Genomic DNA, 13,949 nt, shown 5'->3' on the forward strand with positions numbered 1-13,949 from the left:
AGGAATTTTTTTAAAGCAAAGCAATACAATATGCATTCATAAATTAGTTGTATGTATCTCTGTTATTTACTTACCATTACTCTGGATTTGTTCAATGCTGTCTACCTCTCATCCCCATCAATATTCTTTTTTTTTTTTAATTTTTTTAAGATTTATTTATTTATTTATACAAGCACTGGGTACAGTCAGAAGCATGGGAGGGTGAGAGAATTCACCAGAGCCAGAGCGGGGAGCAGAACAGGCAGAAGGACCGAAGTACACTGCTGAGGGGAGCAGCGGGCGGCAGGAGAGGTCTGCGCGCCATGTGGGACCCTCCTCCAGTGGCCGGGGAGCAGCCGGGGATAGAACCGGCGCTGCAGAGGCTGCGGGCAGCTTCGCAACCCAGCACTCAACCGCTGCGCCACCGGGGAGGCCCCCCATCAATATTCCTATTTTCTTTACTAAGGTTAATGCAAGTCCAACTCAGATAGTATCATGTCAAAACATATGATGACAAGGAATTGGGATCTCATATCAAACACATAGCAATGAAAAAGGGAAAACACTTTGAACTAATAGTTTGATGATAAAAGATTAACCCCCAAATCTCTGGTGTACCTTTATCTTGCTTTATGTTAATGGGGAAAATGTGTGTGATAGTGAAGCCACAGACTGTGAAGCTCAGCTGGCTTGTGTTACAGTGTCATATTAAAAGACATTCTTATTTTCTCATTCCATATAATATAGCTCATCAATTCTAATGTGCTATCAGTGGTATCACTAGAGAGAATAAGAATGTGCCAACTAACCTCTGACACACTATTGATTTTAAAATGAGCTGTAATTCAGAAACATTAAAATGTGTGCAAAAGATGTGTGTGTTAGAATCACTGAAACTTAATAGAAAGGGGGTGTGTTTATTCAATGTCATTGCTGATTTGGGGAGCAACACACTCATCTATGCTTGTCAATACCCAGGAGGAGAAAGCAGCTTAATAACTGGAAAATTTGATAAATATCCTTAGCAAATATACATTAACATACAGGAGTATAAAAATGATGGAGAGAGAGGAGAGAGATTGACCTCTTCTTCCCAGTTTTAGAATATTTATTAAATAAGCAACCTATAGGTCACTGACAAGACTTTTTTCCCTCTACTCTTCAATTTACTAATTACAAATAGTTGGCTCCCCTCCAATCAAATGTATTGAAGTTTTTTAGTTTTCTGTACAGCTCGAGAAGGTTTTGTCTGGCTTCTTTCAGGCTGCGTGTAGCAGGTGATGCTGCAGGCTGTGAAGGTCTGTCTGTGGAGCAGAAGCCTGGCCAAGCAGCTTGGCTTCCTTAGCAGCACATGTGTGTCACGTGGTATTTAAACCATGGCAGTCTCAGTGTCCTGGACTTCAGCTAGAGCTCTTCATATGTGGAGATTTGCAATACCTCTTAGGGGTATGCCATGGGGAATCAAGATGATTTTCAAATTTTCACAAGACTGCACAAAGACTTTCTCAAAAATCCTCTTCCTAAGTTAGGCCTTTGGTGCTTAGTCTGTAATCAGCTCAGGCATTTTTGGTTGTGCTGAAATGGAGATGAGACCTCATTTTCTTTTTATAATAATTGTGTTGGTGCTTTGAAATGTTGATGTATATTGAAGTAATTCCTTTTTGTTACCAGTTGTAAAATATTTTTTTAAAGATTTATCTATTTATACAAGAACTGGGGTATAGTCAGAGGTGCCAGAGGGTGAGAGAATTCACCAGAGACAGAGTGGGGAGTAGAACAGGCAGATGGACCAAAGACACTGCTGAGGGGAGCAGCAGGTGAGGCAGGAGAGGTCTGCACGCCATGTGGGTATCTCCCTGGACGGCCGGGAATTGCACCCGCGCTGCAGAGGCTGCAGACAGCTTCACAGTGTGGTGCTCAACCCGCTGCACCACCAGGGAGGCCCACCAGTTGTAAAATATTGTCTCAGATTTTCCCTGTGAAATTCTTTGAAAATTATGGTCAGCACATCAAGCACAATTAGGAGCTCGTGAAAGCAGATCCTTGCTTATCTTAAAGTCAGCATACCATATGTCCTTATGGACCATTTTGATGGGGAAAAAAAAAGAGATCCAAATTAGTTCTACATAATTTTTTTAAAGATTTATTTATTTATGCATACAAGAACCAGGGTACAGGCCAGAGGTGTGGGGGGGTAAGAGGATTCACCAGAGACAGAGTGGGGAACAGAACAGGCAGATTGACTGAAATACACTTCTGAGGGGAGCAGCGGGCGAGTCAGGAGAGGTCTTCTGCACCATGTGGGTATCTCCCAGGCTGGGGACCGAACTGGTGCTGCAGTGGCTGCAGATAGCTTCATAGGTTGTGTCTTAACCCCTTGCGCCAACAGGGAGGCCCTACAGAATTTTTTAATGTAATAACAAAAACTAAAGGAAGAAAATTGTTTTCATTTGATGAGAGAAAAATGAGGAAAAATAGAATGTGTTATCATAAATCATGGTATACCCAAATACAGTATTTTAAAAAGAATAGTGACTTTATATATTTTTAAGACGAAAATATGAGGAATTACTGCTGAATCAGATCCTTGGCATGATTTACAGCCTCAAGGTGCTTTCTGTATTCTTCAATAAAATACAAGAATCCTATTTCAGTAGACATGGTAACAAGGGAAGACCTCGGAGTGGACTTCTGGCACATTGGTGTGTTCTCCTGCATAGGTCGTATCTACAATCATTAATATTTTACTTCTAGTCTTTGAGACTGAATACTGGAATTGTCCATCTGCTTTTAAATATTGTAACATTTTGCTGATTGGATTCTAACAATGCTTCTTTCTTCAGTCATAGAACCATAGTCAACAAATTTACATACTAAAACTATTTAACATGCAAGTAACATTGATTATATCTTGATGAGGGTTCTAAGATGTGGTATACATCTCACACAGTCCTTAAACATTGCACTCCAGACCAAATTTTGTTGGTTAATGTGTTGATCTCTCACTCAGAATCATTGGTTTTTGCAGTCTTTCAAAATCATTCCAGTACTTCGTATGTTAGGAGTTGGAGTTGATGGTCAAGCAGAAAAGAAAGGAAAAGTCTAATTCTATCCTCATGGTGCTTATAATCTAGTGGAGGGAGTCAGAATCACTCAAAGATTGATATAAATAGATATAAGTATAAAGCATATGGTGAAGTTCAAGGAGAACTTGTTCAGGCTATCCACTGTGATGCAAAACTGAGAGTGCAGAGGTAGGTGGGAGGGCAGTCTGAAAACATGACTGGCAAAAGAGACCATCCTCTGCTGACGGCTTGAAACAGAAGGGAGGGTGATGAGAGGCTGAAAGCATGTACGACAAGAGGGAGATGTGGATTGGTGCAGAAAACAGTGATGACAATGGTTCAAGATTTGTAGGTGTTGGATCATGAATCCTCACCTGAGCTGTGCAATAAATTTCATCAGCATTCAGAGAGAGGTGGATAGCAACAGAACCCCCTAGGTAGAAAGCAGCCATCCTTGTTATTGTTTCTTGAGTATTTTCTTTTACGGGGATACTGAATTTATATAAAACCCATGAATCCCCCCAGCCAAATGAAGAATGAGAACATTACCAATAACTTGTATCTCCCTGTGTGCTCTGGCCCTTTCCAGAGGCAACTGGTAGTTTGCATTTTTAATATTATATTGTGTGTCTTCTAAGACTGGCTTTTTTTTTCCCCCTTTCTCTCAACATGTTGCTGAGATTCATCAAAGTTGCGAATTGTGGAGCTCTAACTTATCCATTTTTACCTCTGTATACTGTTCCACTCTGCAAATATGCCATTATTTATTGATCCACTTTACTGCTGGTGGATTGGCTTTAGTTTTAATATTTTGTTTTCCCTATTTTTTTGCACCTCAATGCTGATATTACTGTGTAGGATGTGATGTTATGAGTCTCCTAGAGCATCTGTTTCCCCGGGAATGAAAGTGTGAGTACAGACATGTTTTTCAAAATGGTTGTACCAATTTTCCTTCCCATAGTCGATCCACATCCTCTTCAGCAATTGGTTTTATAAGACTTAGTAATATTTACCATTCTTGTAGTTATAAAATGGTGTCTCATTGTAGTTTAATTTGCATTTTCCTAGTAACTAATGATGGTGTATATTTTCATGTCCACTGACCAGATGTGTATATCTTCTATGAAATGCCAGTTCAATTACTTTGTCCACTTTCTAAAACCAGATTTTTTTCTCAGCGATTTGCAAGCATTCTGTATTCGTACACTGTATTCAGAACTCCAGTTCTCTGTTGTTTCACACTACTCTGACTACTGATTGAAGAGTGAATTAGAGACCACCAAGTGGATATGTGGAAACCAGTTAGAAAGCACAGTCTTTCTTAATGAGCAATCATTGCATGAGAAGTTATAGATACAGTCAATATTTTTCTTACATGTCTTAAATTAAAGATAGATATCAGGAAGGAAATTTGTTCTTTTCTGGTAGAATATGAAATATGGGTCTTCTTACTAATGGCACTTTAAGAAAAGTACTTGCTAAAGATAGCTACAACTATGCACATTTATTTCATTTTTTAAAAAAGATTTATTTATTTATGCAAGAACAGGGGTACAGGCCAGATGCGCAAGAGGGTGAGAGGATTCACCAGAGACAGAGAGGGGAATAGAACAGGCAGACTGACGAAATACATTGCGAGGGGAGCAGCAGATGAGACAGGAGAGGTCTGCTGTGCTATGTGGAGATCTCCCTGGCCAGCTGTGATTGAATCCGGGCTGCAGAAGCTGTGGATAGCTTCACAGTGAGGCGCTCAACCACCTGTGCCACCAGGAAAGCCCTATTTCTTATTTTAAATGAGACCATAACATGTAGATCAAGTTGGTTTCTAAGTAGTCTTCTATAAAATAAATGCTGGTTTTTAATTTACCTTATCTTAAAAATATATAGAAGGTTGGAGCTGGGTGTTTATGCCGGCATTTGGAGCTGTGGCTGCCCTGTGTCCCTAGGCAGTGTAACACACGCTATCAGCTTTGCAGGTCCTTTTCATCCTGAATCTTTTTTTTCTTTAAACATCAAAGTATTATAATAACAGTTTATTTAGCACTTATGAGTTAAAAACATGAACTTTTCATATATGTAATGTCTAATCCTTAGAATAGTGTTCTATACGCTTGTGATTATTATTTACAGATGGAGAAATTGAGTCTCAGGGCACTTAAGTAAAATTCTTGAGGACAAAGAGCTAGATGCAGGTTCCAGGCCCACCCAAACCAATGACTTTGGATTCCAAAACATTGTTTTTCCAGTAAACACAGCTCAGAAGGCTGGGAGCTTTTGCGGAGGGGCGGCGTTTCTTAGGTGTTGAACTGTGTGCACATACTATCTCATTAAATTCTCAAAAACTTCCCTTGAAGTTGTGCTCTGCACAGTTCCTCTTCATTCTGTCAGCACCATAAATAAATTTTTATGCCTTCTGCCTGTAGAACTTCAAAATATATTCCAAATTTATCAAAAATTGGCTTTGTACTTTTTTGTCAAAATATTTGCATTGATTGATAAATAATGCAAGTAACAGTGTTATTTCTTTTTAAAAACTTTTTCTAGTGTGTTTGGAAAAGTGGTGAACATTTTCTCTCTGTCTCTCTCTCTCCCCCTATCCCCCCCATTGCTCAGCTCTTTGCAGTGGAGTGCTCCTCTCCATCCCCTGTGCTCACCTCTGTCTTGACTGGAGATCAGCAGGTCACAGGTTGGTGCTCTGGATCTCACTGAGAACATAAGAGACCAGCAGAAGCACGGAGGTGGAGCCAGGGCTGGCGAGAACTAGTTACCTCTGTCTGCATTGTTCCTTGCTTCCTTGCAGTTGTACCTTGGTGTCAGTGCTAAAAAATTGTGAACTTTGACAGCAATCACTGTGCTTGTGCCTCTGAATGGGCACAAGCAAGCTAAATAGGATGTTTCCATTGTTCAACTGTAAGACTTCCCAGTTGTACTTGACATTATTACTCAGATCATTATCACTTTTCTCATTTGTTCCCATCTGGCTTTATCTTCTTTGTTCTCTGGGACGTCTCACAAACTGAGTCTATTATTGAGCCATCTATGCCACCTCCATCATACCTCATGCCATCCAAAGCCTGGGCAGAAATGTTGAAATAACCAGTTGAATTTCCATTTCCCCAGCTTCGGTGTGAGCACACACACACTGACATGGCAGCATGCTCACTCTGGGCTCTTTTCAGTGATGAACAGTGCTCTCAGGGGTTTGTATTTTATGTCCCATGTGGTTCTAGGCTTCACTTTAGTGGGTGTGTATCATTGAACTGTGACTTTGTGAGGTGGTAATTTATGGTATGTGAGGCTGAGAGTTTTACCATAGTTGGGTAGTGGTACCTGAAGCTTGACTGTTCATCTCTTGCTTATTTACTCTTCTTTCAACTCTGCATTCTGGACATGAGATGGCAAGGGCTTCCTCAGAAAATCGAACAATTACAAGCTGAAGAATCCATTCTCAGTACCACTAGGGAGGGGATGGCACAATTCCTTAACCTTTGCATTTAAGCAGATGCCATATTAAAATGGCTGAGGTATGCAATTCTGTTGTGTTTTATTCCTATTAATTTGCTTCCTGGAAGTCAGATACTGAGAGGCATTTGCTATACTAAAAGAAAATAAATAGCATTCTTCAGTCCTCAGGAGCTAGGGGCACAGACTTGTCTCGTGTAGAGGCTCCTCAGTAACTGAGCTTGTCTAGAGGCAAGGATATTTGATAAACTTGGAATGATAAATGAAGTTACTCTTTCTCCGTTATCATTGCCAAATGTTTAAACATCATCATCATTGACTGTTTAAGTGTTTAAATTTCACAAATGAAGTCACATGGACTAGTGAGGCTTATTTATATTAAAAAAAAAAAACAGTGCCATATGTCTCAACTACATATCTGAGTTTTCTTCTACCATATGCTGCAGGATTGCTTTTTTGCACCCTTTTTCTAGCTCCTGACACATGGAGGGGGTGCAATAAATGTCTTCACAATGATGAAGTAGAAGGAAAGGAAGACAGAGGTTGTCGTTGTGGTGTGTCAATGAGTGGTTTTTCCAGGATTTTTTAAAGCCCCTTTAATAAAATTATTGAGAAATTTGTTTTTCAAGATTATAATGATTGTGTCACTGTGTTGATGAAGAGCGTCTTGTGAATGTATATAGTAACCACAGTTAAAATTTGTGGTTTTCATTACAAGACAGTGGGTAGAAACCATCAGGAGGAAGGATTTACTTATACTCCTTGAAGCCAGTGACCAAGAAAGTCAAACCATCACATAACTAGATTAAAGGTGATTGGCCATGTTCCTCCAGAGGACTTCCTTGCAGATGTAGTTAATTATAGCAATGGACCTCATGTAATTCCATTAGGTTACAGCTGTTGCAATAATTTATTTGAAACTTGAAATGTACCTTGGAATTCAAAGGAAGACTATCTCACAGTCATGCTGTCAGGGAACCAAAGGTTAGCGAAATAGCAGTTAGTCTAATATCAAGTTAAATGTTACAGCGAGACTGTGGGGGAACTACACAACCGTTCTCCTTGAAGATCTTGTCCAGACTGATTAATAGCTAGTCATTAGTCTTTGAAGAAGCCTACATCAAGCATCTTTAATGGGCGATTTCTGTTAATTTTGAATTTCCAGCCCAGGACTTCATCTTCTAGGTTTCTGGTTGTGGTGTCATATTTTGATGATGTCTTGATTATATTGTCCACAGTGGAAAAATGTATTACATCACTGTATCATTTTTCCAAGGAAAAGGGAACAAATGTGGAGGCGGGACCTCCACACTCCCGATGCTGTTAACTGCCAGAAGGCAGCATGTTGTGCTTTCTTGAAAATCAGAGAAAATCTTTAGGCCTTTTTGAGGTGAATAAATTGCTGTTGTTTCTTTCTATCCATGAAATGCAATCATATCGAAGCTTCTTAATGTTTGATGCATTGCAGTTGGTGCTGCAGGAAGTGGTAAGGGAAAGAGCTAGTCCTCCCAGATACTCCCAGTCTGTCAGCCTGCCTTCTCTGACCACAGAAGATGTCTTTTTATGGAGATGTTTTGTTGTAATTTCAGAAGGTGGTTGTTAGTTCTGCTGGCTACACTACATTAGGCACATCTGGGATGCGTTCACATGAAGACATTGGCTCCAAGCTGTGTCTTGTGGCCTGGAATTGACTCTGACATTGAGAAGACTGGCAAGGATGCTGCTTGCTGCTTGGCCCAACCCAGCAAAGACACCTTCCATGGGAACCTCCACAAGAATTCATTTTGGATGTGAAGAATGAGCACAGAAGTGCAACTTCTCAGATGTTGTGCAATCCTTTCCAAGATGCCTTAATGTGCTTTCAGTCCTCCCGCACATTCCTGCCATGGAAGTTAGAGCTCTGAGACAATTATTTACAATCCTGGCACCAGACTTTCTCACAAGCATTCTGCAATGGTTTTATTTGAGTGAAAGATGGAGGTGACTCACATCCAAGCCATCACGACAGTCATCCATCATACACCAAACAGGCCACCAAGAATGCCCCAAGACAAGCCGAGACCCTCCACCCACTTGCCCCTGATCCTTCAAGTCAGAACTTGGGATTTGCCAACAGAAATCCATTCTGCTAAATTTGTGACGTAGCTCCATCTGAAGTTTTCCATTCTCATGTGAGGATGGCCAAGACAAACACAAGAGTGTTCCATCTGTGGCTGTTCTTTGTTCATTTTTTAGCACCAAGAATGGACTCTTCTGCCATTCTTGAAAACTATAGTTTGAACAAAGGTAGAGTTTCTTCCATTTCAATGGAAGTTGTAAGTTCCATTTTATATAGTGAAGGATGAGCACACTGGCTCACATGTATTATATCATTCCAGGGACTGAGGACTGGTGGACAAATCAGGATTTTCAGGCAGTTTATCATTAATTATTTTTGCCATTTTCTTAGCATGTTAGATTTCCCCCCACTTAGGTGGAGAGGTCTTAGATCCAGTGGGAGAGTATGGACAAGCACTTAGTATATTATGAACTGACCAGTGCTCCGGATGACACTGATAGTCCTGGGATCACATCCACTGATAAGCACAGCACAGCTTATGTGGACTAGTATATGCTGGGAGCTGTGCTGAGAACTTACATACTTTCACCAGATTATTCACCACAGAAACCCTGGGAGGGTGGAGACAGTGGTTATTCCTGAGACATTTGTGGGGCAGAGGCGCAGGGTGGTGGAGAAACGGGCTGACGATGCTCAGTTGGTATGTGGTGTAGATGGGATTGGAACCCAGGCTGCTGGCTCCAGAGTTAAGAACACAGACATGGGAGCTCCAAATATTCCACAGTTAGGAAATGCAAGCTTTGAGTGCAGCCAGAATTTCATTTTCATGATTATGAATCTGATAAGCCCCTGCAGTTGTATCTGGCTGAAGAGAATTTAGAAATAATGGCAAATGTGACACTTTAATTTGACCTGACTCAGTCTCACTCAACAGTTGTTTTTGTATAAAGGGCATTTTTTTTTTAAACAAATGGTAAAAAGCAGATTTGTATTTCTCCATTTAAAAAAAAAAAAGTGATTGTTTACCTCTTTGTTGGGTTCTTAAAATCAGTTGGTTAAAGTCTTTCGTACAAAGAATAAAAAGGGAACTTCGTTCACATGAACCCAGGCTGCTGCTCCTCACAGCAGGCTCTCTACCAGACCGTGACTGATCTTGTGCAATTTCAAGAAAAATAGGGTTGGCTTTTCATATTTTTCAGCTTTTTACATTGTAACTTTGAGTGATTAGAGTGAGGAGCAAGGCTTCGGGCTATAGAGACGAGAGTGATAGTGAGAACAGCAGGCTGAACTTCTCCTTAAAGAAATTAATTTTCTTGTTCACATGACCTGAATTGTGAAATCCTCACTATTCTACCTTTTCAGCTACAGCTTCCCGCAGGGTCTTCACACATTGTGTCTTAAGCAAATTGAATGATGGGAGGATTTCTTGATCAGTGTTCCAAGTGTTTCTGCTCACATCACATTCTCTACCTGAGAAGCTCTTCTTTCATCCTGTCTTCACTCTACAAATATTTGTTGAGTAGCTACTGTGTTCTAAGCACTCTCCTAAGTGAATAAAATATAACTCTCCCCTCAAAGGTCACTTCCATAATTAACACAAATATTCAACCTTCTGGAAGCACCTAAGAGGAAATGGGTGGCTCCAAGGAGGGCCCCCTCGATGCCACCCCTACCCCCCTACACCTCCTTTATCCCCCAGAGGATAGTAGGAGCAAAGCCCCCTAGTGCACAGTCAAGATGAAGCATTACCTGTCCCACTGCCAAAGTCCCAAGGATGACAGCAGACACCCAATGTCTGGACTTGCTTATCCTGACTGTGTCTTTTACCGATACTTCAATTTTTAGAACACAGACATTTATTCCAACTTCCTATTTCAAGTTTTCTTCATTGGAGACTTTTTCCCATGGGGTGAAGTGTTAAAGGTGATGACTAATTTCATCTTATTCTATGAATGAGCACAGCTCTACTAACGCTATAAATCCTATGTGCATACCTAGAGATGACAGACGAAATGAAGTCTTTCCTTTGGAGGGTGGGGAAGAAAACCTCTTGAGTAGAATTAATTTTATCTAATTTAAAAATGATCCTCCCAAAAGGGGAGGAAAATCCAAACAAAACATTTCTTTGGAGTGAAGTGGGTTTTTACTGTGCATCTCACTATGGGAAGAGAGGCTGTCAGAGAACTTTTAGACACGTAAACTAGAGGCTGAAGTTGTTAAGTGGAGAAAAAAATAAATGTCAGATCATATGAACGAGAAACTTAATTTCTTTAAGGGAGAGTTCAGCCTGCTGTTCTCACCGTCACTCTCATCTCTACAGCTCGAAGCCTTTCTTCTTATTCTAATCACTGAAAGCTATCATGTAAAATGCTGAAAAATATGAGAAGCCAACCCTGTTTTTCTTGAAATTGCACAAGATAAGTCACGGTCTGGTAGAGAGCCTGCTGTGAGGAGCAGCGGCCTGGGTTCATGTAAACGAGGGTCCCTTTTTATTCAAGTATTCTTGAAGTAATACTTTAAAATTGTTGTTGTCTATTAAAATAATTATAGGGGCCTCCCTGGTGGCGCAGCGGTTGAGCGCTGGGTTGCAAAGGTGCCCGCAGCCTCTGCAGTGCTGGTTCGATCCCCGGCCACTGGCGAGGGTCCCACATGGGGCACAGACCTCTCCTGCCGCCCGCTGCTCCCCTCAGCAGTGTGCTTCATCTGTCTGCCTGTTCTGCTCCCTGCTCTAGCTCTGGTGAATTCTCTCACCCTCCCACGCTTCTGACTGTACCCAGTGCTTGTATAAATAAATAAAATAAAATCTTAAAAAATAAAATAAAATAATTATAACCAATAAAACAGATGTAGCGTTATCAATATTTTGTACATACATGAGAATGATTATTGCAAAAGGCATTATTTTTAAAATGTTCTTGGAAGCTCTACAAAATTGAAGACTCGGGAATTTTTTAATTACTTGTTTTATTAAAGATTGCCCTATCTCTTGCCTCATGCGTTCTGAATACTGCTCTTGGAGTCAGACTTTCACTCACTGTCCTCTCAAGCTCGTGTGTTTGAGCAAGTGCCACATACCCAGCACCTTTCAAGCTCTTTTTACTAAGCTCCTGTTGTTAAAGACTTAGGGGGGTGGTTATTCATCTGTATTTTGGGGATACCACTAGCATTCTGACCCTCTGCTTTTTGAACAATCTTAAATTCATAGTGTTTTTTTCTAGTACATTCTTTTGAAAATTCTGTATTTTGTTCTTCAGAGAGAAGTAAAAATTATTATTTCCTTGGGTAACATTTGCAAGTTTTGCCTTAGAAAATATGCAGTATAAAATGAACTGTTCCCCATCTCAACATCATTCATAAAATGCATTTAAGAGACATTTTAATGTACTAATGTTTTCCCTTTCATTAGAAAAAGAGATAACAGCTAATGCTTCTCTTAACCTTTTTATTAGGGCAACACATTAAGAAAAATACTCCTGAATCGATACTTTAAAGGTGATTATGGAGTGGGTGTGAACGGACACCTCTCTGGAACCTACAGCAAGTGTCCCCAAGGAGGAGGTAAGACTGATCGATTAAAATCCCCTCATTCCTGGATTTTTATCACATATCTTCATGCTGATGTTACTCTTGTATTTCACCTAAAATAGCACAAATATGAACGTGTATTTAAAGAATGCTGTTGAAAACCTTTGTGCCGCTTCAGGCTCACCAAACAACAGATTTGAATATTAATACTTAGTCTTGCCTTTTGACACTGGAAAATAGTTAAATAAATCATAGGTTATTAATCTGTAAAGACAAAAATAAGGCTAGTTTTATTTTTCAAAATAATTTTTTATGAAGAAAAGATATTTAACTACCATGTCTTACCTTCAATAAATAGTTAATGTTTTTACAAGCTTTATTTTTTTTTCTCTGACTTCCATTATATTTAACTTTATGGGGGGAAAAACCCTACTCATAAGTAGTCTTAAAGTCTCATAATTTAGAAACCTTGTGTGCTGCTAATGTCTGATTTGTTCACGTTCCTGATCACAGGAAGCTTTTCTGGACAAGATACAGACAAGACGGGGACATCACTGTCGGACATTCAGTGTCTGCTGGATAAGGAGGGTGCATCTGAACTCGTCATTGATGTCATAGTGAACACGAAAAATGACAGAATTTTTTCAGAAGGCATTTTACTGGGTATTGCCTTACTGGAAGGAGGAAACACACAGACTCAGGTACCTGTTTTTGTTTTTTATAAAGATTTTATTTATTTATTTTTGCATAGAACTGGGGTATAGGCCAGAGGTTCAAGGGGTGAGAGGATTCATCAAAGACAGAGCGGGGAGCAGAACAGGCACATCTATTGAAATACACTGCTGAGGGGAGCAGCGGGCAAGACAAGAGCGGTTTGCTGTGCTGTGTGGGTAGCTCCCTGGCCGGGAATCAAACTCGGGCTTTCATGATGGTAGTGCTGAGACTTAACCATTAAGCCACCAGGGAGGCCCCCAACTCAGGTGCCTGTTTATCACGACGAGCCTGATGAGCATTTTTTCTCTGTATTTCTACCTTGTTGTAGAGACCAAAGGGAATTTTAGCTTCTCATAACAATCCCAAAGAAAAAAGCAATGACCCCAGCTCACATTTTTCTTACATGTGTATCTGATTTGCCATAGAAACTACAGAGCTTCACAGATGATTCAGTGATGCAGAACATTCCTTAGAAACATCCTTTCTAACCTTATAGCACATATTCTGAATTGTTTAGGGAAATTCCAAGCAGATAAAAATTGGCATTTGGACTCATGTGAGAATTAAATGTAATAATTAAGTGAGTTAAGATCCACCAGCACCTTGCTCAGAGCTTGGCATTAGAGCAGGTCTCTGGAATTTTCCAGAACCACCCAGCTCAGCATGCGGGTCCCCTGTGCCCTTTCAGACCAATCCCTTGGCTCGTTGTTGCAAACTTTCCAGTCTCATGACCCCGACACCTCTAATGAGTGAGACTCCTGCCTGTTGCCCCTGAGTCCCTCCATACTCACACCCAGAAGGACACCATGCACCCCAGAGCTGGGCATGTTCCCAGGGAACATCAATATCTCCCAACCCATTTCTCCCCAAGCTGCTCTTTCTAGAATTGCTGTGGCAGGAACGGGAACCATGCTTCCACCTAACTGAAACTTCCAGAATCTATTTTCCCTATTCATGGTGAGTGGAAGTGGCATCTAAGTAAAAACTAGGCTAGCTTCCTTTATTTAGCCCTTAACTGACAACAGGAGTTTTGCTCTATGACACATCCAGTGGCAGGTGGCTTTAGGAAGAAAGACCTTGTGGAAACCAGTGGCACAGGGGCCAAGAGAGGACTCGAAATTGTTTACTTCTAAGTTGGAAAACAA

At 40.5% G+C, this 13,949-nt stretch overlaps 1 protein-coding gene across 2 annotated transcripts in view; it reads left to right on the forward strand.

The window, feature by feature from the left end:
- ITPR2 (inositol 1,4,5-trisphosphate receptor type 2) overlaps positions 1-13,949 on the forward strand; it is a 450,075-nt gene that overhangs the window by 283,753 nt on the left and 152,373 nt on the right. For both annotated transcript variants that reach the window (XM_037514200.2, XM_054696343.1), the window contains exons 38-39: positions 12,015-12,123; positions 12,604-12,791. In XM_037514200.2, the coding sequence (XP_037370097.1) occupies positions 12,015-12,123; positions 12,604-12,791 (297 nt within the window). The remainder of the gene's footprint in view (positions 1-12,014; positions 12,124-12,603; positions 12,792-13,949) is intronic.

Source organism: Talpa occidentalis, unplaced genomic scaffold (genome assembly GCF_014898055.3).
Source record: "Talpa occidentalis isolate TD23 unplaced genomic scaffold, MPIMG_talOcc4v2.1 talOcc4.16, whole genome shotgun sequence".
In the NCBI taxonomy this organism is placed as follows: Eukaryota; Metazoa; Chordata; class Mammalia; order Eulipotyphla; family Talpidae; genus Talpa; species Talpa occidentalis.